A 27,970-nucleotide genomic window follows, 5' to 3' on the forward strand; every position below is an offset into this window, starting at 1 on the left:
CTGAATGTTTAAAACAAACTGAAATTGCTGCTAACTTCTGGCAGTTGTAATTTGCAGATTACGTTTAAAAGTACAAGGTTTGTTTGTTTTTTCCTGAAACCACAATAATACAGACAACTAAAGAGAAAGTTAACATTAAAATCCCCCTTTTTCTCAATATATTTTCCTTTTATTATAGATAACCTTTAGGATGAGTAAAACTGAATGATTTTGAAAAGCATGATTTTTCTATACATTTTTTCCAGTTTGCTCACCTTGCACTTCTGACACCTCTCCAGCCAAATGCAGATGGGGTCTATGCAAGTCCAGTGGAAATGCCTGGAACCAAGCCCACTTCAATCAAACCACAATATGTCACTTTCCACCATTCATTCAGGCCCCAATTCTGCAAAGACTTAAGTATGTATTTATTCATATTCAGTGGAACCAGTCCTATGAGCCATCTCCTAGGGCCTGATATTGAGCATGTGCATGAGGCTTTGCAAGACTGGGAATTTAATTTGGGGCTCTCCAACTGGCAGCCTGTAAGCATATGGCAGCAAAGGGTGGCCCCCAAGCTCCTGGTCTAGTCATTGCACCCCTTTTTGCTCCTCTTGCTATACAGGAAAACCTGCAGCCCAGGTGTATGTGGCCCATGCAGTGTTTGCCCAGGTTGCCAACAGCCCTCAGCCAGAAAATGGACAGCCCCAATTTAATTCATCATATTAATTATGCTTGTGTAAGTGAATCACACAGCAACACAGCAGTGACTGCAAAGTCTGAAACTGCTTTTAAATATGTTTTAAGTTGTCTTGACTTTAGGTTGAAGTTTTCCCTTTAAAGAGGTCTCAGGTAAGGATATTTACAGCTGATTTGATGAACCGGAGGACTCAAGTATTTGTCTTCTCTTTCTTTTTATAGCTTTGAAGGTGGGACAGGAACCATCCAGCTGGTCCAAGGATAGCCAGTGAAAATGCTGCTAAACCAATTACAGTCTCCTGAAGTAAATAAAAGAAGGTTAAATAAGGCCAAACAAGCTGGAGTGTTTCCAGGGTAAGGAGCTTGTTGCCAGCCAAACAACATATTACTGGATTGCAACAGCTATAATCCCAGCAATCTGATAGATTCTAAAGGAAGCCTAAACAGGGGAGGATTAGTCAGCCTAAAATCACCCATACTTTATGAAACTGAAAAATAAAAAAGTGGGTTTTTTTGTTTTGGGTTTTTGTTAATCTTCTCTGGCACAAAAAGCTTTCATACTGTTCCTAGGAGTTAGAAGCTTAGCTATATTTGTATAAACACACTGCATCTTGTGCATATTTTTTCAGTTATCCAAAAATAAAAATCTATACAGAAATAGAATCACTTTGCTCAAGGGTCGTCTCTGCACAGATATTTACCTCCAAATTAGTGGAGGTAATGAGAGAGCCTTGTAGCAGCCATTAAGTGTGGCAGGACAAAACAGAGGAATGATATAATGGAGAAGAGTTGCTGGGTAGGGGAGATGTTCACAGGAAGGTGTAAAACTGAAATTTACATAATCTGGTGTTAGGATATTTGAGAAAAAGTAGGGTGTGCTTTGTGCTAGGGAATATAATCCAGATTTAGAAAGAGACATTTCTGGCAACCAGAATTTTATACTCTCTCTCTCTCTCTCATCTGCCATCTGCACAGAGAGAATGTGAGAGGAAGTTTCCCTTTCCCTCAGCAGTGGAGGCAACCACACTATTTTATGGGAAGAGAGGAAGCTTTAAGTAGATTTATCTTCCCTTAGCTTGACAGGGCGCTCTGCGAAAGAATTTACCCATGGGCAGTAGGGAAGACGAGGGCCTTAAGGACAGCTATATATTTTGTATGGAGGGGCTAAGAGGATTCCCCATGGGAAGAACTATGGGTCAGGAGAACATGAGAAGAAAGAACTCACCACTGGTCCTAGATTCTCCTCAGGTGGATGGCTACGGAGGAAGCATCTGCCCCAGCTGACTGTCCTGAAGATGACACAGCTGGAAAGGAATCGGGATCCATGATGCATTACAGGGGTCATTGTTTTATCCAAGTGAGAGAGGAGAGCACAGCTAAGGAATCATGAGCAGGCAGCAGCTATGGTTGCGAGGAGCTAGTTGGCTTTATGCTCTCACTTACTGCAGAGACCCCGTTATGGCATCATTGGTGTGGAGTTCTCAAAGAAGCCAGGAGTCCTTGTGCTCAGTAATCAAGCCTTTTCATTTTCAAGGTAGATGTATTAAACACCAACATAAACCAGAGCCAGCTGTGGAGCTGCAACCTTCTGCTCAGCAACTGGCAGAATGCACATGTGTGCCTGCTCTCCAAAGGCAGGAAAAACCTTAGGATCACTAGAGCCACCTCCCACAAGCTTATTTAGTATTGTAAATCACTGAGCCCAGGGGACAGGAGGAGTCAATCCCTGTTGCTGAAAGAAAACTGGTAAAAGGCAACAAAACAACAACCGACTCTCTCTCCCTGTAACTACTGGGCCCTTGAAATCACTTTCCTCCCACAGCTGTCTGCTCCTCCACACAAATCATGAATCCCCAAAGGTTGTATGTTTATTCAGATACCCATCTTTTCACAGCTGCAAATAATCTTTCAATTTCTCCACAAAAACCATCTGCCCAACAAATGACCCGTCTCCTCAAAAAGAAAGAGGGGGGAAAAAAAAAAAGCTTATAATCAATATGTTTCCTCAAGCCTCCCCACAAATGTTCAGGGGTACAAAGGGACTGCAAATGGTCAAAATGGACAGTTTTGGACAGGAATGCACAGATAAAATGGGCATACGGTCTTTTTCCATTAATTTCAGCCATCCCCTCTTTCCTTTGGCTGTGTCCTGACACACGTCCTATGCCAGTGCTAGGGCTGGGGCTGGGGAGGTGAGCATTGTGTTACCACAGTGCCAAAGCCAGAAGCAGGTGGACGTACATGCAAAATAGAGTCCACTTCTAGGCCTTGTGCTGAACCACCTCACCAAAGCTCCTATAACCTAGTAGAGGTGGTAGTGAAAATGATGTGGATGACATATCAAGGGACCACTGAAATGGCAGTGCACTAGTCCCCCAATACAAGGATGACAGTCTCCCAGTGAATATGGAAGTCACCAGTGACTTCTACAGTTGACAGATTCAATCCAAGATCCACGCTTGACTGCAGGTGTGGCAAGTAGTTCCAGAAGGGAGGAATAGATATTGATAACATCAAGTCACAGCTCTTTCCTTTTGTCTCTCTCACTCTCTCTGTGGGCTTCCAAGTGATTGATGCCTCATCCATCACAGCACCACTGGGAACAGTTCAGTGCTCGAGTCCCCCAGGTATTGATGTTAATATCACATTTCTTCAGATTGGCCTTCAAAGTGTCCTTGAATCTTTTCTTTTGCTCACCTCTGCAGCAAGGACCATTGATGAGTTGGACACACAGGACCTGTTTTGGGAACTGATTGTCATGACATGTCCTGTCCGGTAGAGCTGGTGCCTGTAGCAGATTCAGGAATTTGCTCACTCAAAAAACACAGTCTTTTGGGTTCATTCACCATCTTTCCTAGTATCTTTATTCCCCAGGGGCAAACTTCTTCCCGGCAGGAGTCAACATAAACAACTCAGCCTGTAAACCAAACTCTGTACCACATGGGGTCTTCTCCCAAACCCAAAGAGAGTCTGCTGCCGCTTGCCCACTCTCTCCGTTGTCCCTCTGGTCCCTTCAGCCACAGGACAGGATCACTTAGTCTCTGCTGCACTCACAATCCTCTAGGAGAGAGGCACTCCTGGTATGATCCCGACTCCTGCGTGAGCTCACCTGCTGGTCCTCTCCTACTTGACACTCCACTCTCACTTGCAGCTCTCTCGCTTCCAGGCCACAGTTCTGTCTTTCTCTCTGACCAACCTGGCTCTGTTCCCTGAGAACCCTTTTAGCTGCTTGGATGCCACCTAGCTATCTGCCTCAGCTGCTCCCATTCCCTAGGCAGCCTGTAATCAGGTTTTGCTGCTTGTAGCTGGGCTAGTCTTTTCAGCAAGACTGCAATCAGTCGCTCACTGGCTTCAGCTGGCTGCATCCCCTGAAAACATACAGGCTGTTACAGTGCCATATAAACATGCCAAATGCCTTTAACACTGGTGGTGTGTGTTTGAGCTGGAATGCTGCTGTTTCTTCTATCCTTCCAATTGATCTGGAGGATTTTCTGGAGACATTGTTGATAGTAATGTTCTAAAGCTCTCAGGTATATCCGATATGTCATTCAAGTTTCACAGCCACACAACAGGGTAGGGATGACAGCATCCTAGTAGATAAGAAGTTTGGTCTGTGTCCTGATGTCATGATCATCAAAGAGCACTGGCAGATTTGATGTGGTAGTGAATATCTTTGTCTATGATTACTTTTTTTGGAAAAGCTAGCTACCCATGTAGAGAAAATGCTCATTCTCCAAGGATTATCCTCTAATTTTAATGTGAGCAGGGTCAGCTGGTTGGTTGGGGGTGGATTGGTAAAGTATCTTAGGTTTTATGAAGTTGACAGCGAGTCCAAGCATTTCATACCCTTCACAGAAGCAAAAGTGATCTGCAGTTCTTCAAATGAGTGAACATATATGACAGTCATCAGCATATTGAAGATCAGTAATAGAGGTGTTGGTTATTTTGGAATTGGAAAGTAACTGGCTGATGTTAAAGAGATTCCCGTCCATACTGGATGCTGATTCCAGATGAAAGTCTATCAGCAATGAGATAAGGAATAGCTATGATATAGATGAAAAAGTGTTGCTGCAATCACTTATTTTTGCTTGATTTCAGTTCTAATAGTGAAGACTCATCGCTTAGGACAGTTACTGTCAAGTCATTGTGAAGAAGTCTAATAATGGTAACAAATTCAAACATCAAAATTTCATCAGGAAAGGATCTTCAAAGGATCTTCCATAGGGGCTCTGATCAAATCAGAGGCCTTAAGCAGTCAATAAGAAGGCACTTCACGTGCAGCTGTCTAGTAACAAAGATCTTATCTATTGTACCTCTGAGTCATCTGAAACTACACTGAGACTCAGACAGAATCTCCTCAGTGAGGAAAGTGATTCTACTGATGAGAATGTGGGTGAGATCTTCGCAGCTATGGACAGGAGTGCACTACCATGACAATTTCTGCAATTATTTCCATCCTTGAATATGGTGACAGTTCTGGCATCTCTCAAGTCACTGGGAATCCATTCATGTTTCCAGATTTGCATAATAACAATGTGTATAGTTGGTAAGAGCTTTTTTCCACCTTCCTTATAACATTTTAGTTAGTATTCCATGAGAACTATATGTTTTGTTGTTCTTTACCTTCTACATGGCTTCCTAGGCATCTTGATAAGTTGGTAAATCTGCAAGGTAGTGTTTATTGGGGTGCTGTTTCAGACATTACCATCCAAGCCATTCTTCATTAAAGCCTCAGTTCAGGAGCTCTTGAAAGTGTTCCACCCACCATGCACTGATGGTGGATGGTCTTTAAGGAGTGTTTTTCCATCCTTGGACCTTAAGAGGGATGGCTCCCTGTGTGCTTGGCACATAGATAGTTTTGCTTGTACTGAAGAAAGCATGCATATTGTGGTTGTCAACAAACTTTTGAATCTCCCACAGCTTGCCCTTTCACTCTTGAATTTTCCTTTAGGTCTTGGCTTTAATGTGGTGACAAAGGTCTTGCTTCTGTCTGGAGCTGATGTCATTCTGCCAAGCTTTGAAGGCTTTCCTTTTTCTATCAGTGAGAGCTTTAATTTTCCTACCATTCTCATCAAACCAGTCCTGATGTTTCTTTGTGGAGAAGCCTGGAGATTCTTCACAAGCCTCATGGATGCCTTTGAGGCTCTCCCAGTGATCAATGGTGTCAAGATTATCAGGGAGTTTAGAGAGTTCTCACCAAGGCACTGCTAGAAATTATTGCTTTTAGCAGAGTCTTTCAAGCACTTGATATTCAACCTCTTACCTGGTTGCTTCTTTTGTTTATATCATTTTGGGGTGATATAAATGGACAGAATGAAATGTATCAAATGACGATCCACCCAACAGTCATCTGCACTGGTCATAGATCTAGTGATATGGACATTGCAACAGTCCCAGGCATGCACTATGAGGTAGTTAATCAGGTGCCAATGTTTTGTGCAGGGGGTTGTCCATGCTGTCTTCCATTTGCTGCGTGGTCAGCAAAAGAAATTTGTGATGAGATCATGTTCCAAACACTTTCTCTGGAGAAGAATTCCATGTGAATTGAATTTCCCCACCCTTTCCTTTCCAAGGGTTCCTTTCCATAGGTGTAGAGTCCCAGCCCACTACAGAACTGAAATCACCAAAAAGAATTGTCTAAACTTGGGGGACAGATGATAGGACTCGGTCAAGTTTAGAACAGAATTCTTCTTTTGTTGCACCATCTTCACCAAGGATTGGGCATATCCCCTGATGACTGTTGCATGCTGTTTGTTGATCCATTGAAGAGCAAGGGTCATGAGACATTCAATGACAACCAGTCTTTCCTGCATCTGAGTAATAATCTAGGTCTTGATAGCAAAACCAATATTGTGGATATGTCTGTCTTTTTTGGCTTTTCCTTTCTAAAAACAAAAGTGTAGTTCAAAGTACAAAAATGGCAAGGTTGACAAATTCAGAATTGTTCAAAAGTGTCTACAGACATATACGAAAGTTAAAAAAAGTAGCAGTCAAGAGAGACAAACACTAGATTATCATCCTTTGTAGTTAAAAAAAAAAAAAAGATCACTTTCCATCCTGCAGGTAAGAGATTCAACAATGGTTTCTCCGGTAAGTCACATTTTTGCCTGAAACGTCTGGTTATTGACTACACCAGTAATGGTAGGTGCAGTGGAATAGACAGGCTGATCTGGCTGTTCAGGCTTACTAAAGACACTTGTATTCAGCTCCCTGATGTGAGTGGTAATGTTATGGACCTTATTGAAATATGTCCTGCATTCATGAATTTTTCCATTTTCCACCATGTGACCATCTGCCAAAGCAGAGTTCTCCACAAAGGATTTTCTTATGGAGCCAATTACCAGACAAGCTAACTACAGGTCCAGGTCATATTAGTTATACCTCCACAGTCACAGCACCTATATTTGATATACATTCTGGCCAAAGGATTTCAGTATTAGGAATTCTGTCTTGCCATCCTATTTTCATTAGTCCTCTGAGGCATTTTAGGAAGACATCACTTATCTACTGAGCATGATATCTATAGGTTGTCTGTGAATAGATCCTATATATTTCCAGGCACAAACTGTGCAAAAGAAAGCCCTGTTCTTGTACCTGCATTACTAAATGTCTTCTTAGCTGGTGTGCTGCTAGCTGTTTTTTGTGTTCTTGATACAAGTATTTGGATTTGACTCAGTACTGATGGATAGTCTTTTAATCCCAAATGGCGGTGAGCAAAAACAAGGGCATTGAGGAACTGCCTATGAACTTCACTTTGCTAAACAGTGTTTTAGTAAAGTTTAGCTGACTAATCCCAGGATAATGTCAGATATCATGTATCACTTTGCAGCTATTTGCTCACATTTTGGACTGCTCTCAGGAAGACAGAGGTTATTTACCAACCTGGTTTTGATAATCCCTACCAATGAATCACCACTACCAGAAGGCACATTTTCAAGATGCAGCTAAATTCACCTGCCTAGGTAGCATTCTTACCTGAAGTGCCGATTCATAACAAAGCCTCCAGCATAATCACTAAAGCCAGTGCAGCCTTTAGATTACATGAACCTCTTTTGGACAAAGGAGGCATAACTTTGCAGACAAAATTAGAAATTTACAGGCCTTCATTCTGAACTCTTTCTGCTTGTGAATTATGGATATGGGCAAAATACAGAGGGTAAGCAAACAGAAGGCAGTCAAAGTAACTGATCATTGGTATTTGGCACATATTTAACTAGCTTCCTTATTTTTAAGCAGTATATTTATCTTCTTCCAGTTTTTGGGAGAGGGACAGTCAAGATCTGTTATCTGCACACCGTTTCTGCCTGCAAGATGTCTGTTCAGCATTTATACACAAAAAAACCCTGCAAGTGGAGAATTTGTCCAGTAACAAGTTCAGGCAGACAGGTTTTGCAACTCTGTTGGACATACTTTGCCACCTTAATATTGAAAATGCATCACCCATTAGCCAATGCATTTACTTGTTTTTGAGTCTCTGTTCATTTTTGTTCTTATTATTTGTATGTTATTAATTGCTTTTGTACTTTCTACTGCCTAGACTTTGAGTTCGCTATTAGTCATTAATTTGTTTATATACAGAATGAAATGTGGACATCAGCCCCTGCTGGGTTCCTGGCGTCCCACAGGAGTTTTGCACACATTTTCCTAGACAAAGTTGTGGAGAAGATGCTGGAAAATGATGACGTTTCCCCACTGCAGAGACGAGAGGAAATAATTTCCAGAGCAAAGTGTTCCTCTCTCTCTGACCTGATGCTCATTCTTTATATTACAGTACTGATTACAACATCTAAGTGACCTGCTCTCCATAATACTGTTAATGAACTAACTCAAGCTATAATGTAGTTTAAATAACATGACCTGTACCAGAATTTGGTTCAGTTGTAGAGACTGAATTTCCTCCACTGATTTTCCCCTCCTTAAAACTTATTTAATGATTTAAACCCATATGTACAAAAGAATGTACATCAGGGATGTATTCAAACTTCCCTGAGAATCAGGTCTCTCAGGGGTCTTAGACATGGAGATGCCTGCTTTGTGAATCCCACATAGGCGTAGGCATGAGATGACACTGGGTGAATCTACACATATGCCCATTTACACAAGATGCTATGGCTCTGTAGCACATCACTACAGTGACATAGCATTGGCGGGCACTGACCATGATGCCACCTCTACTGCCCAGTAGCTTGTTGCTACTGCACAGTAGGGTTGGAAATGACTTGTGCACTACTGGGACTGTGCAGTACTGGTGGGTACTGTGCAGTCATTTAGTACTTGTTTAGGTAACATTAGCAGAAGCATGTGTAGCAGAATTAGCTAACACTTGCAACTGCTTCTGCTAACATTATTTCCCATCTGATGGGTTTTTTCATCTTACACTTGCTTTAGCTAAATCAAGTACTAAATGACTGCACAGTACCCACTAATACTGTACAGTCCCAGTGGCGCACGAGTCTCTTCCAACTCTACTGCTCAGTAGCTCGTTGCTACTGTGCAAGAGAGGCAGCATCAAGGTTAGTGCCCGCTGATGCTATGTCACCATAGTGATGTGCTACAGCAACGTAGCATCTTATGTAGATGCACCCACTTAGGCATTCTGCCAATAGGATGCAACTTAGATGCAACTTCCTTGTTACAACTTACTTTTACTTTTCATTCCATCCAGGAAGAGCACACACCAACCGCTGAAACTTCCTTAGCCTGACGAAGGGTTTTTGAACCCGAAAGCTTGCTTAATAACTATTCTCCAACCATTTGGGTTGGCCTAATAAAAGATATCAAATTCACCCAAGGAACCTTGTCTGCCTATGTCCTTAGACCAACATGGCTACAACCTAAACCCTTGTTACAACTTAAGCAGTTACAAGTTGGCAGTATTCATTATTTTTCTTGGGGATCACTGTTCTGGAGTTAGGTGTCCAAAGTCCAACTAAATTGTCCTTTGGCACCTCAGTACTATTTTTCTTTCTTTTTTTTCCATTTTTTTTTTTTTGTACCTAGCCCTTACAGTTATACAGAATGGGTGCAAAACGGTGCTATTGGGCTTTTGATATTGCTTTACATGCAAAACTCTGCTATTGGGATTTGTCTTTACCTTCAATTTGCACCTAAATATAGTGCAGAGCAATGGAGAATCAAGTTCTCTGTGCATTTTCACATGCAAAAGAGATGAAGAAGACAGCCTTCTCTTTGGCCCCAATTCAGCAGTTTGTCCCTACTCAGCAAATAAATGGGCACATTTTCAACATTATTAATCCTGCTTTTTCTTTACAATTTTTATTATTTCCTCTTCTCCCCACCCTCACCCTCTGCCAACTTTGGCATGAAAAGACTAAAAAACAGTTAAGGGTGGGGGAAAGAGGTGGTAAGCAAAAACTGAACACCACCACTTTGGCTGGGGTGGGGAGAAACATACACCTCATTCCCATTTTTTTAAAAAACTGGTTTCATAGGGGATTTGGGGGTTTTTTTAAAGCTATTTTTAAAGGAAAACATTTCTGAAGAGAAGTTTGTTTTTGGGAAAGGCTAATTTTTTTCCAAACAAAGATATTTTTGAACGAGAAATATTGATTAGCTCCATTTCCAGGAATATCATACAAGCATAAAAACAATCAGATAAATGCATAGGACCAATTATAAAAGGTCCTGCCCCACTTTTCCTTTTTCAGTATAAATATCTTCCACAATATATAAGAATCTCATTTTGGATTACTATTTGAAACCTCTGGGGAAATTGTGTGAATTGTCTGTACGCCTAATGCTCATAATGCTTCTACTCTTAAAAGGATCTCATGACACCTTTGTTTAGGATCACTGCTGTACTAGGATCATGTGGATCCTAATTAATCACAGTGGAGTTGGTTGTGCAGATAAAGCTTAAGGAGAAAGTCAGTTGATAAACCGTGGTTTATAAGTGGACATTAATTGTAAAGGCCTTTGGCATATATCAGTCAATGGCAAGGACATTTTAAATTTAGGATGTAATGCATACGTTATTGTCATATTGAATGAAATAGTTTGAATGTTTGTAAAGATTGCCCATTAGCCAGTTTCAGGAAGAAGATAGGATCTATCTCCTTATCTAGCTCATTGTTTCGGAGCTACGTGCGAAATGTCCTGACTTCACTTAAAGTCTTAATCTAAATTGTATCTTTAGAAATTTTTTACAAAGAAAGTAAATATCCTAAATTCCGAGACATCAAAGCCTAAGGCCTTTTAACCAAATTGCTAAGAAAAGAGTATTTACAGTGATATGGAAGTCTCCCCAAGAATAATTTAAAAATGCTCAACAAAGGTAATTTCTGTTGAGTAAGATCCGAGCCCAAATTTGGGAGTTATGATGAATTGAGTAGGAGGAGCCCAAATGACGGCAGCTCACTCAATAAAAACCTGTAACTTACTGTCCCAATTTGGAGGTGACTTCGCTTGCAGAACAACGAAGGAAGAATCGCAAGTATAAGGTCAGATTAGATTGATCGCCTAATCAAGCCTCTCCGTGAACACGAATCTCTTAGTTCACGCTGAAGCCGCGGAGCGCCCGAAAGGGACTGAAGGAAGGGGACGTAGTCCTATCACTGGTGAGCCCAGCTCATTGAATCGTATTGCTGAGGCCAGCCTATTGAACCGTACTACTGAGGCCAACCCATTAAATTGTACTACTGAGGAATGAAACCATATTTTGGTATTTGGCTTCTCGGAATTCTAGGATTGTAAGTATATTATGAAAAATAACAGTATTGATTCAAATTTAACTTTTAGTTGTAATTGTAGTTGTTTTTGTAGCACTAATTCTTATAGCATTGTTTGGGAAGGAAGTGCATTCGGAGCATTGTTTCTGATATATGTAATTATTGTGTTTTTAATGTTTGTGGTGTTTCTTAAAGCTAAGCAGTGTTATATACGTAGCAAAGAGTTTTAAAATAAAATTGTGTTGTATAAATTAAGTGTGTAATCATTGTGAAATCGTGCAATCAGCTAACTACTCCCCCAGCCAGTGCATCAAAACGAATCAGTAAATTGTGTGGGATTTTCTCTATTCCATAACCCACTAGAGACAGTTATCAATACATTACAAAATATATTACACATTTTTACTTACTGGCAAACACAAATCCATCCAAAATCATGTAAATTGCATTTCTTTCTAGTATTCTTTCCTTTTTCTGGTCTGCCTTTGGAATCCTACCTCATCCCACCACCTGAAGATTATATTTCACAACTCTCCCAATTGTCATTGCTTTCTGGCAGAAAGAACAAGTCACGTAAAAGGTAAATCTAACAAGGTACTGAAACATCACTAATTTTAAAAGAAAAATTTCACAGAACCATCAGAACCCAGTAGGTCTTAAACAGTGATGACATAACAGTAGATACCTGAAATACTCTTACCAAAGTTCATGTAATTTCTCAAGTGTAAATCCACCACAACTTGAAAGGCATTTTGTAAATGCCCATAATTAACTTACTGTAGTTTTTATTAACCAAAACCATAGCAAGCACGTTTCAAATTCGGTATCTTTCCTGATGCATTTATAAGGAAAGCGAAAGTGAAGTCAAAAGCTTACACAAGTGAATCTGCAGCAACCTTAGCTCATTTCAACTAGGGCTTAAAAATATGGTGATGGTTATTAGGATTTAATGTTTGAAGCAATAGCAATTGTCATCATAGTCAGGAATTGTTTCAGATCAGCAATAGCTGGTGATGTTAGACAAGTCAAAATCCAGATGCATTATAATATTGATCAAGTGAATTTATTTCTGCTCCTTATTAGAATTATTTGCTTGGTTTTATACATATTTGCTTATATTTCTTTTTTTGCTGAAAACACTTACATGAATGAAACAAAAAAACTGGGCCAGACTCATGCCCATGACACCGCTAAAATTGCTAGTGGTGTTACTCTACAGCAGGAGGGGCCAACCTGCAGCACAAGTTTCACAAGTGGCATGGGCAGCCCCTGTGCATGACAAACAGCAGGATGGAAGACACAGGCAGTGCAGCAATAGTGCAGAAAGCAGAGCTGTGGATCAGGCATAGAGCACAGGGTAGGGAGAAGAAGGCAGAGCAGCAGATTGGGCTGGGGAAGGGGATCAGAGTGGCCATCAAGGAAGGCATGGGACTTAATTTGTGACATGCCTGCCAAAAAGGCTGGTCCCCATTGCTCTATGGAATAGTTAGGCCAAATACTTTAAATCCATGCTATATTATACCAGTGTCTAGCATCAAACCAAGGCCTACTGTTTGTTCACAATGCAAACAATGCCACCTGGTGAACACTGCAAGTAGATTCTCCTTGTGCAGTGTAGAGTTGCACTGACTTCAGGGGAGTTCCTCCTGGTTTACCACAGTTTAAGTGAGTATACAATCAGGTCCTGCATGTTTATATAAAACGCCCAAGGGGAAAATCCAGAGTAAAATACCTGTAGTTGAAGAGCATTATAATAGGATAGCACATGTCACACTTGCCTATGCTGCCTCAGCACCCACCCCAAAGCTGATGCCAAGAAATATGCCCCATTCCTTCATTCGTGGCCAGTAAGCACCAAGTTCCAGAAAGGAGGGAAAGCAGCCATCTTAGCTGTGCACACATACCCTAGCATTGTGCTGAGGCTTTCCATCTTGGGCATGATCCTTGGATGTGCTCAGGGCCATTCTAAGGGTCTTGTTACCTGGTAATTTTAGGCAGTTTCTAGAGCTCTTAACCCATGAATTGGCTGCACATTAATACCTTTAAATGCCTTAAAGCACTCGTAATTTGACTCAAAGTTATGCCATTTCAGGGCAGGATTATCTCTAATCTGCATAACCTTGCTCCTGTTCCATTAAGGGGTGTGTGGTCACTCCCCACCGCTGTTCCACCCAAGTTGAAGTGCTCCAATATATCCAGATACAGTGGTCCCTCTCCCACCCTCCTATTCTGTGGGCTCTCAAGCCCCCCACTGCTTCTGCTAACATTATTTTCCATCTGATGGGGGGTTTTTCATCCTACACTGGAGATAGTAGGTGTAATTCTTCTGGTGCAGGAGAGAGAGGGGAGCTAGGAAAGGGAGAAATAAACAAGGCATCATCCTGCTGCTGCTTTCTTTCCCCCCTCCCAAGGCCTTTAGGTTGTCAGATCTCCCTTTGAGCTAGGACAGGTCTAAGTTGGTTCTAAACAAGCAAGCATCCTTAGCACAGGGAAGCAGTCCCAGGCAGCAACCCCACCCCTAGGAACCATGTTAAGAGCTGAATGCCATGGCTGGAAACTGATCATGGTTGTCTCTGGGATGGAGAGAGAGCTGAGTGCCAGGGCTGGGCATGCTGATCACTACAGATTAGGAAGGGAGCTTGGACAGGGCAGGAGCTGGTGTGGACAGTTGATGCTGCATGTTGGCAGAGCCAGTGTTGTCTTTGCTAAAGGCAAATGAAAACAGAGCCCCTATAAAGACACTGATGTGGCCCATAGGCTCCAGGCAGAAACAGAGGCAGAGGGAGAAGGCCTTTGGGGTGTCTGCAGACAAGGTAACCCCAAGGCTCAGGCCAAACTGGGATCAGGGGAGAGATGGGGCTGGGAAGTGGGGAAGATCTAAGCCCTAGCACCAGGCACTGTCTCTGTCCCCTTCCCTCATGCTGTCTGTGGTTCAAGTTTTACACAGAAGAACTAGGCACTGAGATCTGCCAGATACTGGTCACGAAACAGGCACTTAGGCACCTCTGATCATGCCCCTCCCACCCAGCTTGGGGAAACCCCAACTCCCCCACTTGCTTTGCTGGGACCTGAGCCCATAGTCCTTCCCCTGGAAGGCTCCTCTTGCCTCCCCCAGGGCAGCTGGATCCTGGGGCTCTGTGCTTGCAGACTTGTGGTACCACAACTCTGCCATCAAAGGTGGGAGCTGGGCAGGCAACAACCTTCCTACGCAGCCCTCTGCTGAGTCCCTCAGCCTCTCTTGAGGTACCCGCTGCCATCTACCCCTCCCTGCAGTCTAGAGCCCTGCTGCTGTGGTGGGCGAGGGATGAGCAAAGCACAGAGAATCACAGAGAACTAGGACCTCCCTGCTCACCAGGCCTCTAGTTGCAAGTTACAGCTGTGCAGGTAGGGGGCCAGTAAGGGAATAAAGGTGTGACTGCTCCAAACCACCAGCTAGCACTAAGCCAGCCAACATTTATGCAGCTCACAGCGTAAGGTGTAACAAGACCCTAAGTCTTCATTTCCAGGATCTGGTTCATGGTCAGTGCATGGGCAGAGCACGCTTCTCAGTGGAGGCCCCAGGCAAGTGAGGAGGTGGCATGGACATATTGCTAGTAACACTCAAGTAACCATGTCATTTTGCACACAACTCTGCTCAGTGCACCTGAGGAAAGCTCTGGAATTTAAATACTGCCTTTGCAGGATAGGCAGTATTCCTGCCTATCCTGGAAGAGACCCTTATGCATCACTTATGATCTATGGTCACATCCCTGTTGCCCCTGCTACGTCCCAGAATGCCCCCGACATGCCTAATAATCAGAAGAAACTGGAATAGACTTGGTTATACTGGTTTTTCAGGACCTAGAGGCCCCCTTTCAGCATTGGAATTTCCAGGTGTCCACCCCCTCTGCAGCCTAGGAAAAGGGCAAGAGATAAGAGTAAAAACTGAGGGTATGGCCTGTTGGGTTTCCATGGTGTTATTAAAGTAGATAATTGGCATGCTCACTCAGCTGAATGTTGTTATAATAAAAAGGATATCAGAATAAGACCAGACAGAGTTAAGGCAGTGGTTCTTAACTTGGGTAGCACACCACAAGGCCACTTCCGGGGTGCTACAACTAAGACACTGCTGCCATGGAAGTGGCCAAGTTAAACTGCCCTACATGCAGGTCTGCAGCATGCATATGCCCCTCCTGATTTACAGAGCTCTTAAATCAGGACAAGAGAAATGGATTGGGCTGTAGCCCTTTCTGGTCTGGGTCCTCCCAGAAACAGAGATGTGTGGGACAATTCCAACAACATGCCTCTGTTTGAGGAGGGGAGGGTGGGTAGCCTGGGAAAGGGAACCACCTGAGCCAGGTCTCCTACCTGCTTTAGGATTATCAGAAAACCCTAATGCGGGAAAACTATGCATGTGCCACAGTCCTTCCCAGGGTGAGTATATAGCAGGCATGTGGAGCAGTTTTACCTGGAGGCAGCAGCCCCTGGCTGAGCAGCCATAAGGCAACCTGAGACAGCTCCACCAGTGGTTCTCAACTGGGGATGCCACCACATTCAAACAGTGGCAGAAGGGTGCCTTGATTCTGAAAAGGTTGAGAACCAGTAAGTGACGTGCTTTCATTTTGACATAAAGGACTCTACACAATCCTATACATTTGTTCCTGTCAAAAGACAATGAGGGAGGCAGAAAAAAAGAGGCAAAAAGCAAAGCGCGGGAGGAGGAAGGGGGCGAGAGAGAGAGAAAGAGAGATGGAGGATAGGTACTGATCTTTGCCTAGTTGAAGCAGTAGGAAGATCTTGAGTAGGAAACGATGCTTTGGCCCTTCTGCTTAAATACATTTAATCTTATGTGTATCCATGCTAGCAATCACACCGTTTTTTTATTATACTTTTGCTTCATACAGAGGATTGTTACAGGTTGTCAGGGCAGTGATGGTGCAGAAAATAGGAAATGGCCCTTGGCATGACAAAGCATGACCTCTAATTCCTAAGAGCTCAGGAGGAGTTTGCATCGAAATTGTCCAAATATATATTCAAAATCTTATATTACATTTATAGCACACTTAGGCTGAATAAGTGCCAGGTTCAGCCTGCACACAGTGGGAATGAAGTAAATGATTCAAGTGATCATGCTGTAAATATATCTTTGGATTCACATACTGGGCTGATAGGATGCAGTATATGAGGGAAAAGATAATGGAGAGAAAGTCAAGCATGAGATAATTTCCTTTGCAGAAATGTTTAGGGTAATAAAATATTCATGTGCACTGGGCAACTGCGCAGCATCTTGAGAAGTGTGACATGCTTCTAGGATTGGATTGAATAAATTGTACAAATAATACCACTGGCCCGGATCCTGCCCTACTGAAGTGAAGGCAAATCATACTAATTATTTCAATGGGACCAGGAATGAGCATAGTATGCTGTTGCCTATACCAAATGACAAAGAGTATTAGAGGATTGATTAACATTTTCTTTAGAAATGGTTGCATCAGGGGTCCCAAACGCAAGCAGAAAAAAGATCTTTTAAAACATGTATACCCTGATCCTCACTGGAATAAACTACTTTTTTAAAGTGTAAAGCTTACTAGAAACAAAACCTTCTGTTCCTAATTTAAAGTTTGATAAATAATGGTAATTTAATCTATCTGCCTTTTTATCATAATTAAATTATCCTACATGAGATAATTTAATAATACTAAAAAAGTCTTGCTTTGCAATTGAAAGCTCTGACCAAATGCTCATTTTTCAAAACTCCTCTTAGACTCTAGGTGGTGCTAAGTTATTATACAATGCAAGGCAGAAACATATTTGTCCATGTCTCTTGCATGTGTACAATGAAGTGGTTTGGCTCTGTACTTACTGCTCAGAGGAAAGCTATCTGTACAACTAAGCAAGCAGAAATTAAGAAAAATTAAAGGTCTTCTCACAGCTAAAGAGGAAAAAAGTATTCCCTGTTGTTTCTGGCTAATGGGTAGTACATCTTAGGAGACCTGATTTACACATTCACCTTTCAAAACAAAATGAGAGACTAGAATACAGAGCAAATAGTACAACCTCTGGATTAGGATCCACTCTTCCAATCCTCATCTGTCTCAATGCCACTCAAGTGCCAGGTGAATTTAAAGCCCAATTTTACTCTATATACAACAGCTGTTTTGAGCCACGACAGCTCAGTGAAGCCATAAATCTGATTTAACTTCTCTCCTTAGGATTCTTCTTGTCTAAGCCAGCAGAGCAGTTTTCATTTATTCACTTCCAGTAGTTGAAAGGGAGCATAAGCAGCTCTGGGCAATTAAGCATAATTTTAACCCAAGACTACTCTACATTGTGCTGGGGACCTGACAAGCAGTGGAACAGTCTAGAAAGGGGAGAGCGTAAAAGCATCTCTGGGGTCCCTGGTTTCTGTTTCTGGCTCTTCCATTGATTTGGTCTGTAACCTTGAGCAGCTACAAAAATGTTCAAAATTCACTACCCAAGATCAGGTACTTAAACCTATATATAGACATTTATGTAAAAATGGTCTAATTTTCCTGAATAGCTGAGTATACTGTAAATTCTTTGAAACTGGGATTATGCTTTAATATACATCTGGCTAAAGCCTAACATAATGAGACACTAGCTTAATTGCAGCCTTTAGATGCTACTATCAAATAAAAAATAATTCATAATTAATGAAATGCTTAAGTTGGTAGGACTTCTGGAGTGGATAACACCTCTGGGGAAGGAAGAAAAAAAAGTCAAGCCACTTACATTTATGTGAATTTAGGGCTTGATCCTGTGCCCACTGAAGCCAGTGGTAAAATCTCCATTGACTTCAGTGGAACAGCATCAGGAACACAGAAATCCCTTTAAAAATAGCCTCAGGCACCTACAAGTAGACATCCTATATACTCATGGGGAAAGTTAGGCACCTCAGAAAAGCAATTCAGAACACCTGCACGCTGACCAGGGAATCATGCAGAACCAGCCAACAGGAAACATGGGTGTGCCTGAATTCCCACCTGTCTCCAGAGGTTAGGTATGAGTCAGGGTTGTAGGGAAGCACCTCTATCCACTTGGGATCCAGAACTTCGAAACCTCTCCTGGGGTAAGATACTGTAGGCTACAGTCTCCATCTTTACATCACCATTTCTTATGTCCCAGGAGACTGCCCCAAGCACCAGGCTAGAGGTTACTCTAGGTTGGGGCACACACTTCTCCTCCTGTTGAAGCTTGGCCATAGTGCAGAAATAAGTAGGACATTCATGGGTCCAGAAGATGAACAAGCAAGAATGAGCACAGCTCTGTTACCTGCATGATTAGTGGCACATTCTGGGTGCTGAAGGTCTCAAGTATTCTAGCCTGTTATATAAAAAGTATATAAAAGGTGCATTTCTCCTCTAGCAGCCCCATTTAAAAAAGATAAAGTCACTGCAAAAACATTTCTTGAGTGGTCTGATCCTGTCCTTATATGTTAAGGTCACTGTTGCGCACTGGAGTGTGAGCAGTCTTATCTAGTGGTTAGACACCCAAAGCACAGATGAAATCCAGATCAGTTCCTAGGGAGCTAAGCATCCAGAGAGATCTGGTATCATAACTAGATTCAGAAGCTGTAGCCAAAGGCAGGACAGCCTAGGGTCAGAAGCCAAAACCAGAGACAGTATACACCGCAGGTTAACTGGAGTTAGCTGAAGACCAACCTAGAATCAAGAGCAGAGAACTGGAATCGGGGAATGCCAAGAGTATCACCAGAATCAGAACCCAAAGTCAGAGTGAGGAGCTAAGACATTCCACTCTACCCTAATTCTGGCTTCCCATAGAGCTGAAGTAGGATCTTGGTCATTTGCTGCACAGGCCTGGGCAATTCTGCACACATGTAGACCTACTAATGTCTAGGGAATCTTCAGGCTGAACAGGGAGACACCTAATGCTTTTTAGAGGTGTCCAGGATTAGGAGGCTACTGAATGGGGATTTGGGGATTGCAATGCAATCTTGCTTTAGGTGCCTAAATCCTTTTGATTTGGGTAGCATTTTTTATTTAATTTTATTTTAATCTAACCCATGGTAAGCTAACTTTATGTATCCAAGTATGAAAGTTTTTGCCTGAAGCTCTCTGTGATTCAATTTTCCTCTCTCTAAGAGGAGATAATGATGCTTCTTCATTTCTGTAAAGTGTTTGAGATTTAGTGAAAAATTCTAAAAGAGCTAAGTAGTATTTCTATTTCTGTCTTGGAATCTGTTAAACAAGCAAGTGAGAGTTGAGACCCCAGCTGGTGTGAATTGGCACAATTTTATTGAAGTCTGTGTAGCTGGGCCAACTTACACAGGATGAAGATCTCACCCATAATCTGATTGTTCAACAAACTGTCTTTTGGATAAGATGTAAAACTGATCCTGACTGCTGGGAGTCATTAAAGATTCTGTGACAGTCTTGCAAAAATAACTGTTAGTTTTGCTGCTCTAATCAAATTCCAATTTGGATAAATACAGTGTACCTATTTAAAAATACCTGCTGTTTTAGTTACACTCCCTACTTCAAACATATGCAGGCATTTGGGGCCTAATCTTCTGCTACTGATGTACAGCATTAAATAGTTGCCATGTTCCAAGGTGATGCTGGCTCAAATGATTCACTGGCTTCAGTGGGCTTTGAATGAGACTTATGGGTGTATATGCCAAGACTCTGTCAGTCCTGGCATGACAGAGTACAACTTCAGTATTCCACTTTGCCTACAGATGGTCAATAACTACCTGTTAGTAGTTAATAGTTCTACCCATATATAGGCAAAGTTAAACATTAAAAGGAGGTATCTTAGAAGGTAATTAAACCTTAAAGTGCCTGATCCTGCAGCCTTTGTTCAGGTGAGCAATCCTACTGGAACAGCATGATAATTTACCTGTGTAGGCTGCAGGATTTGGTACATAGCTTACAAAATGATTTTGAGATGTGACATGATGAGAAGTGTTGTACTGAACCAGCCTAGTACCTGGTTGCATTTGATATGTGGAGTGCCAGAGTACCAAATACTATTCCTATAGCCACATTGCATTACCTCGCACTGGGGAGACAAAGTAATGGTGAAATGATCATATCTAGCATAGTAAGCAACAGTCACAGCATACCAATGTTTTGTGAGCATCACAGCCAGGGTGGCCATCATAGAGGACATTCTGGTTTTCTGCTACCCTGTCCTCTACTGACATGAAACCTGACGCCTTTATGTCCTCTACTTTTTTCTTCAAGAGAAAAATAGAGGACATAAAGGTGTCAGGTTTTCTATCAGAGGCCAGAGAACAACTGGACTGTCCTCTATGATGGCCACCCTAATCACAGCAGTTACATTTTAAAGAGGGAATGCAAAGAGAGTTTGTATGCAGTTCTTGTCCCAAGCATACTGGATAGCATGAGAGCGAGCCTGCTAGTAATGGCAAGTGGTGCACAATGGCATTAAAGGTAGAAAGGGCTGAAGCAACAGAGACAAAAACATCAGGCTTAGACAACTTATTAATTAAGGCAATCAAGAAAGACATGTTTGATTTAACTTCACTGATCTTGGGTTTAACTTCACAGATTGAATCCATCTCTGTACATTGGAGCCATTCACTTATGAACTGTGGATCAATAGCTCAAGCCACTGTTTTTTATGTGAAGGGTTTCTTCAGTCAATTAAGTCATGCAGGAAATCTTTGCAGCTCATTTCAATTAACTGTAGTGTGATGCATGCATATAAATGCACAGTCAGATGTTCATGTAAAGCCAAGTATCTCACTGTTGCATATATTAGTTGTAAAAAGAACACCAGCCTCAGGGAACCCTGACCTTCAGATACACAATGGAAAACAACTTTTAATCTATGTAATTTTAAGAGCTTAATGAAGTGGACATTTTTTTTTTAATCTTCATTTATACGGACCTACATTTCAGGCATTCCTCCAGGCCCACAGCCAGGGTATTTGGTTCTCAATTGTTATTTAAAAGATATTTTCACTTTATCTTTTGCTGGATGCTGCTAGGCTAGATTCTTATTGTTTTCCCTCAAAATTGAATGTTTTCTTACACTTCTAGTGCCATTAAGCTTAGTGACTGAAACTCTTTTTCAAACATCTCTGGATGTCTCTTTTTGAAGAAGAATTAATACAAAAACACCATTGACTAACATCCATCCTAAATGCTCAGTTTATGTTTGTGCAACACATTCTGATCGATTATTTGTAATTCCCATCCAGAGGAAGCTGGTAATGACCTTGTGGAGGTTGCTGAGTTGGATGACATGGTTCATTAGCACATCCTGGATGCCCTGGGCATACCTCCCACACCAGCACTCCAGCCAGGGACTTGCCCATGCCAAAGTGGTTGGCAATGAAGTAGTCTGTTGCGGTTTGTGAGTGTCAAGATGCTGATAGCAATGCAATTCACTGGAGTCAGCAGTCGCCTTATGCAGATGTCCTCCTACCCTATGTACCAGATCAGTCTGGTGATGATGCCCATGCAGGTAGCCTGGCACATGCAGATGTTCTGCAACCACTGCTCATCACCCAAGGTGTGCATGATGATCCACTCTTACCAATCACTGCTGATCTCACAGGCCATGCAGTATCGTTTGACACGAGAGGCGATCCCAAAGCACCCAGAACTGCATGATGTCCAGTAGGGCCTCATCTTCGTTGGCCAGGTAGGTCAGAAGCAGTATCCAGGAGGCTTGGTGCTCATAGGATCTGGGAAGCGGCCCCATGTGGGAGGTCAGGCTTCTAAATCCTGTGCAGGAGGAAATGTCTAAGTCTCTGATGAGATGCATGCAGGGTGACAGTGAAATAGAGGCCCAGCTTTTGGGTCCATCAGCTCCTGCAAGAGGGGCAGATTCTTGGTGGGGTGCAGGAACAGAAACTGATGTGCAAACATGCTCTGAATCTCTGCTTTGGAAGCCTCCAAGAAGGGAGGGAGGAGTTATTGTGACTGGGAGCTCCTGGGTGTGGGGGGAGGCAGTGTGGTCCTTTGCAGTAGCCAGCTAGTCAGCTGCACACTCTGCTGCTCTCAGCAATCTCTAGCAACCAGGGAAGCCTTTAGATTTTTCCTTCTTAAATATTGTTATTTTTAAGCCAACTTCATAATGTTGGAGGCCTGACTCACAATACTGGAATGGCTGGGGGTTGGCAATATGGTAAAAGTGTCTACTCTGTATCATTTCTCCATCTGTATATGCTGCTGGAGTTTGAGATGCCTCTCACCTTCAGAAACGATAAGGATTCTGTTTCTTTCTAATTTGTAAACACAGAAAACAAAGCAAAGCAGATGATGCAACTGCTGTGTAATTGCACTTCTCTGACCATATCTGAAATACTGGGTCTTCAGTATTAATCGGTATTTTACAAGAAGCATATTATTGCTGTAAAGAGCAGTTAATTTTTGACAAGAGGTCTATCCACTGACTCTAAAGGTCTTAAGCTTTAAGCTCTAAAGGTGGGTGCCAACATGATGCTTCAGGTTACTTAAAAAAACCCCAAATATCTAAATAACACATAACAAACTATGTTAAAAGAACATTGTTAAGATTTCAATATCAGCAGCAATTTTAATTAAGGCTGGATGTGCATATGTATTACAATACAGTCTTTAACGACAGGATCACAGACATAATCATACTTTTCTGTGAGACCCTGCCGCATTCAGTGCAAAGGATGTGTGTTATTCAGTAATCACTCAGAGCCAAATACAGATCGATTTTGTTCACTGTCTGACTGAGCAGCATTACTTAATACGAACCTCTGCATAAAACTACAAACAGTTCTAACTGGTTTGTGTCAGCATTTCTCAATGGAAAAATTTGAGACACGTCAGGAGCAGGGCTCAGATTCACAACTCTGGAACCATATGAAGGCACATTACCCCCTCTGCCACAACACCTCACAATGGAGCCCAGAATTAGTATATAATTTTGACCTAAGCCTTTCTGAGTCGATCCATAAAGAAGGAATAACATTTCTCTATCTCATAAGGTGTTATGAATGTTTCTAAGATATTCAGATACCACAGCAGTCAGAACTATAGCAAAAGCACATTAGGAAATGAAGTGTTCAGAGCAGGGGTTAAAGAGTCTCCAGTAGGTAAGGCATGGAAGCATACATATACAAACAAAGTAAAGCATAATATAAGTATTATCCATTTTGTTCACTGAAAAAGACAGGAGCCCTGTGTGACAGAAAAATATCAGCAACATGGTTATTTTTGTAACCAAATCCAACAATTGCCAACATCAGCAATGGTTTGGTTTTGATGGTTTTCTTGATATGGACATTGGATTAAAAGACCAATGCAGTATGAACATTTACCAAGAAATGTAACAACATAGTTGATGATAACATTTTCACCATAATACAGCAAGATCACCCATGACAGACACTGAACTGCTAGGTAGACTCTCTTAAGAACCAAATTAGAGACCAATTAGGTAGCACTGCTTATCACCATGTAAAAGCCAAGGAGACTAGTTTCCTGAAAAATTGCCTTGCACATACAACTTTTGTTCAGGCATTTCCGATTTTTTTGAGTGCTTGATTTGCAACCGGAATATTATTTTTTCAATTTTTTTTTAAGCATACAGATAATTAATTCAGGAATCAGGTTAAGATTCATATCTGCAAAAGTACTTTAGTATTGCTTGAATGCTAATCTGTTCATCCAAAAGGCCATAGATACGATTGGCAAATCTTAAATTATGTAAATGTATATGATATGGTGAAATACCATTCTTCTGGCAAATTTACAAAATTATGTTGATGGATTTCTTGTACCAAGTAGTACAGCTTGATCTCACAGGTTACAATCAAATCATGGCAGCAGCCTGTCAGGAAGAAAAGCATTAAATGGTTAAAATAAAGAGCTGATAACATATGCCTGGGGATTCCCATCACTATCACCACTTAAAAGCCTACTTAGCATAATAAACGTGAATCTCAGTGTCTGTTTACCCCCTTGAGAATACTGAGTTACTAGCTGCTTAATTACTATTCAATATTCAGAATCTTAAAAGAAACAGACCTTTTCTTACTATGATATACTGCCCTGAACTCCATAAAATTGAACTGCAAGTTACCCAAGAAAAAAAAAGCAATGGTAAATTGGATTGGAATTGTTTGATCTATACACTGTAAAGTCACAGTTCAGATGATCATGAATAAAAAGGTAGTTTGTCGCAATACTGAATGATAGGCATCTAAGTAGATTACAGAATACCTTTGTGAATAATTATGCTTTAAGGGCATAGGTGGAGTGACTCCAAAACTTGTTGAAAATAATTTATAATTAGTTTACTCATGACATTGTAGGAAGCTTTTGACACCTTGCACAATCAAGCATACGAATCAAAACTGTAAACTCCCTAACTTAAAGGATGTTTTTCCATCTTTTACTCCATTTGCCTAATACTCAGACCAATAGGACCCTGCTCTTGAGTGCAGCCTCCATATGAAACTGGTAATACAAATAATTAATAATAAAACAATATAGATTCACATACAATTGGAACAAAAAATATTAAACATTTAGAAGGCTGACAACTGAATTATTTACCAGACATTTTCAAATGGAGCAAGCAGTTTTCCAGAATTTAAGGAAATAGCAACATTGGTTGTGTAGTGTTCCAAATGCTGAGCACCCTAAAAAGCAAAAGATAAATGAACTTCACTGAGATTATTATTATTGCTGGTGTTACCATTATTATCATTACCATTATTATTATTATGTTTTTATATTTTAATTACCACTCATTAATTTATTTTGTTTGTTATTCAGTATGTTTGATAATAATCAAGTTGTTTTTCATGTTAGAGTTCCAGATGTTTTAGGTAAAATGCAATGTGAATGTGTGCCCAATAATCATTACTTACAAATATTCCACAGCAGCCATCATAAGGCAGCTTTGAGGCACAGTATGGCATTATAGATATATGATTCAAGTAAAAGATAGGATGTGGAGTCAAGTAATATCTAACTTTGTATTTTATTCTGTTTTTTCATTTTTTGTTTTAAAGAGGATTCACATGTCTGCTACCTTTTAATTTTACTACAGCATTTAGGGAATTAAATGATTTTGCTCATCAAGGCCTCACTCAGTAAGGTGGGTTATAAATCTGCAAATCCAAACATTTATTTAAGTGACTAGCAATGGAAGACCAATACCCTTTGAGGTGAGTATTATGTAGGGATTAGAATTAGGTGATCAAAGGTGTTATGTGTGTTGCATTTACATGCATATGCTCGGGAGCGGTTGTCAGGCACCGTGAAACTTTTATTCTTTTATCTCAGGAAACATATTTTTCAGAAAATAGCTTTGAAGGTATGACTGGCTTATGCATCTTCCTAGATCACAGTATAGTTCTTTGTATACGAAAGAACGTCATGAGACTTGACCCAAGGCTGATAAGTATATAAACTGCATAGAATCCATGAGAGACCTAAACATCACATTCATGTGTGCCATTAACAGATTCTTTTTAAAAATAAAATGTATGCATTAAAGTAAATGTAGTAAGATTCACAAGTAGGCAGGACTTTAGGTAGAATGCAGAAAATTTCTGGTTCATGTCTGTACTCAGGCCTACTGAGCTCTGTAAGGTAATAAAAATAGTTATGGTGATCCCCATTATAAGACAGAAGCAGGTTTATCTCAACCAGCCAATGAATATTGTACTAGAATCCTCGTTGTTTCTCTCTCTTCATTTGAATGTATTCATCTCTGTCATATCTAAGGATAAGGAAATATAAATATTCAGCCTCTCTTCCCTTTTGAGGCTCACTATTGGTAGGATATTTCTAAATCCCTGTAATGAGCAATGCTTGGTATAAAGAAAAAAATGCATGCATTGCCAGTGCATCTTTGAATCTAAAGAATTTTGTCACCTTCCTACTTCAGAATGAATTCACATGTTTTTTATCACTAGAAGAAGCCAAGGGTGGGAAAACAGTTTGAAGTGTTTCCCCCTAAATAAAAGGCTTGTAACTACAATTTTGCCAGGATTCAACTTCAGTCAGCTCTTTCTCATCTAAGTCCTGATCTTGGCAAAGCACTGGGATACTTATCTGGTTTAATGTAAATTGTGAATGGCTAAAAGTTGTATACCATCTTCATACTGCTGACATTTAAGTCCATAAAGTGCAATGGTTTCCCCTAATGGTTGCATGGAAGTAAGAAATGGAACCAGCTTGAAAAGGTAATTATATGATACTCCTTGAGTGAATGGATTGGTGGCAAAGAATGGACAGATCACCTTTGTCAAATGAGAATGACCAGCCTTCCCAGATCCAGAGATGTTGTGAGAAAAAATATATGGAAGACTGCAAGGCACTGAGATACTACAACAGGGACATATACCCAAGCAGGGTGGGTGCAGGGAGGGTGCGGCAGTGTGATCGCACTGTCTCTCTCCATCGCTGCTACTGACACTGTCCCCAGCCACTCCTGCCCTGCTCCAGCTGCGCAGTAAGCCAGGCTCAACCAGGGATAGCGAAGTGGTGACACACAGGTTCCTCCTTCTTGGTCTTCGCTAATGGGAGGGATGCCTGAGGGGCAACAGCAGGTCCCCCTGCCCTTGTGTGCCTCTTCTCTGCCCAGCTCCCTGCTCTCCCCTGCCAGCCACACCTTGCCCCCATAGTCGGAGGGGTCAACATGCCACACTCCCTTTAGTAAATCCTATATCTGCCCACGTACCTAAGTATTTTAAGTAGATGGCAAGATTGTCTATCATACCACCCGTTGCGTTTATACAGCGGATCTGGTATAACCACTGGGTTAGGGTCCTTCTCCCTCTTAAAAACTGAACATTTACAAACCAGCCAGAGGCATGCAGAGCCACAGCAAATAGTTGTGCAGGGTCACCAACTGTTTGCTGCGGCACCATTTCTCCAATCGCTGCAGAGGACCACAGGAGCACGGTCCTGTCTGCAATCCCCCTCTGCCGCTGGCGAGTTGCGGTGGGGTGAGGTGGCGCCCTCGGAACAAACAGCCACTTTAGTTATTTTGTTTTTGCAAACAGCCGGGCAGCTGGCTCTCAAATATGGCAAGGGTACGACCGGCCACCCCGCTACGCACCAGCTGGACTCTCCGGCTTTCCATTGCCCGGCCTGAAACCAGGCGCCACCTCGGCTTTGGACAGATTGGATCGCTCAGGAGTTAGCTTTTCCTAAGTTCTCAGTGAGTTTGCTGGAAAATGGGCAAGGTTTTGCAGGCAGCGAGTTGTCTGGGGCAGCAACCCTCGCCCCAAGCTCAGTCAGACGAGGACGAGGACCCACTGCCCTCGTCACAGCCTGAGGACGGGGAAGGAGTCACGGCCGGGGCCAGTCCCTCTGCACAGAGCCGGGCGGGCTCCTCACCCTCCCAGGCGGCCCGGGAAAGGGCCAGCTCTGGGTCGTGGCTCTCTTTTCGCCTACAGAAAAATACCGGAGCGGGTTTTCTGCGGCGAAGAAGGGCTCAGACCGGCCCCCAGCCAGGTGCCCCCGTCCCGCGCGAGGTCTGTGGGCCAGCCCGGCGCCCCGCGGCGCGGGAGGATGGTGGGCCCGGAACACTGGCACCCTGCACGGAGCGCCCCGCGCGCTACAGGCCGGGCCCCGCCCCCCGACACCACGTGTCCCGGGCCCGCAGCGCTGCCG

The 27,970-nt window shown here is 42.1% G+C and overlaps 1 protein-coding gene across 4 annotated transcripts; it reads right to left on the reverse strand.

Annotated features, from left to right (window-relative positions):
• Positions 1 to 87: 87 nt before the first annotated feature.
• Positions 88 to 27,899, reverse strand: LOC102373396. 4 transcript variants are annotated; one of them, XM_025206269.1, is made up of 4 exons: positions 27,414 to 27,740; positions 24,896 to 24,981; positions 1,904 to 1,982; positions 88 to 977 (listed from the first exon to the last, which is right to left on the reverse strand). In XM_025206269.1, the coding sequence occupies exons 1-4, from the start codon at positions 27,435 to 27,437 to the stop codon at positions 870 to 872; spliced, it is 297 nt and encodes a 98-aa protein (XP_025062054.1). In that variant the 5' UTR covers positions 27,438 to 27,740; the 3' UTR covers positions 88 to 869. The 4 variants fall into 4 exon arrangements, 1 of the variants encoding a protein (XP_025062054.1); XR_324069.3 differs by lacking the exons at positions 24,896 to 24,981; positions 27,414 to 27,740 and adding an exon at positions 2,920 to 3,860; XR_003094491.1 differs by lacking the exons at positions 24,896 to 24,981; positions 27,414 to 27,740 and adding an exon at positions 3,788 to 3,834.
• Positions 27,900 to 27,970: the final 71 nt, after the last annotated feature.

Source organism: Alligator sinensis, unplaced genomic scaffold, assembly GCF_000455745.1.
Source record: "Alligator sinensis unplaced genomic scaffold, ASM45574v1 scaffold47_2, whole genome shotgun sequence".
NCBI classification, from domain to species: domain Eukaryota; kingdom Metazoa; phylum Chordata; order Crocodylia; family Alligatoridae; genus Alligator; species Alligator sinensis.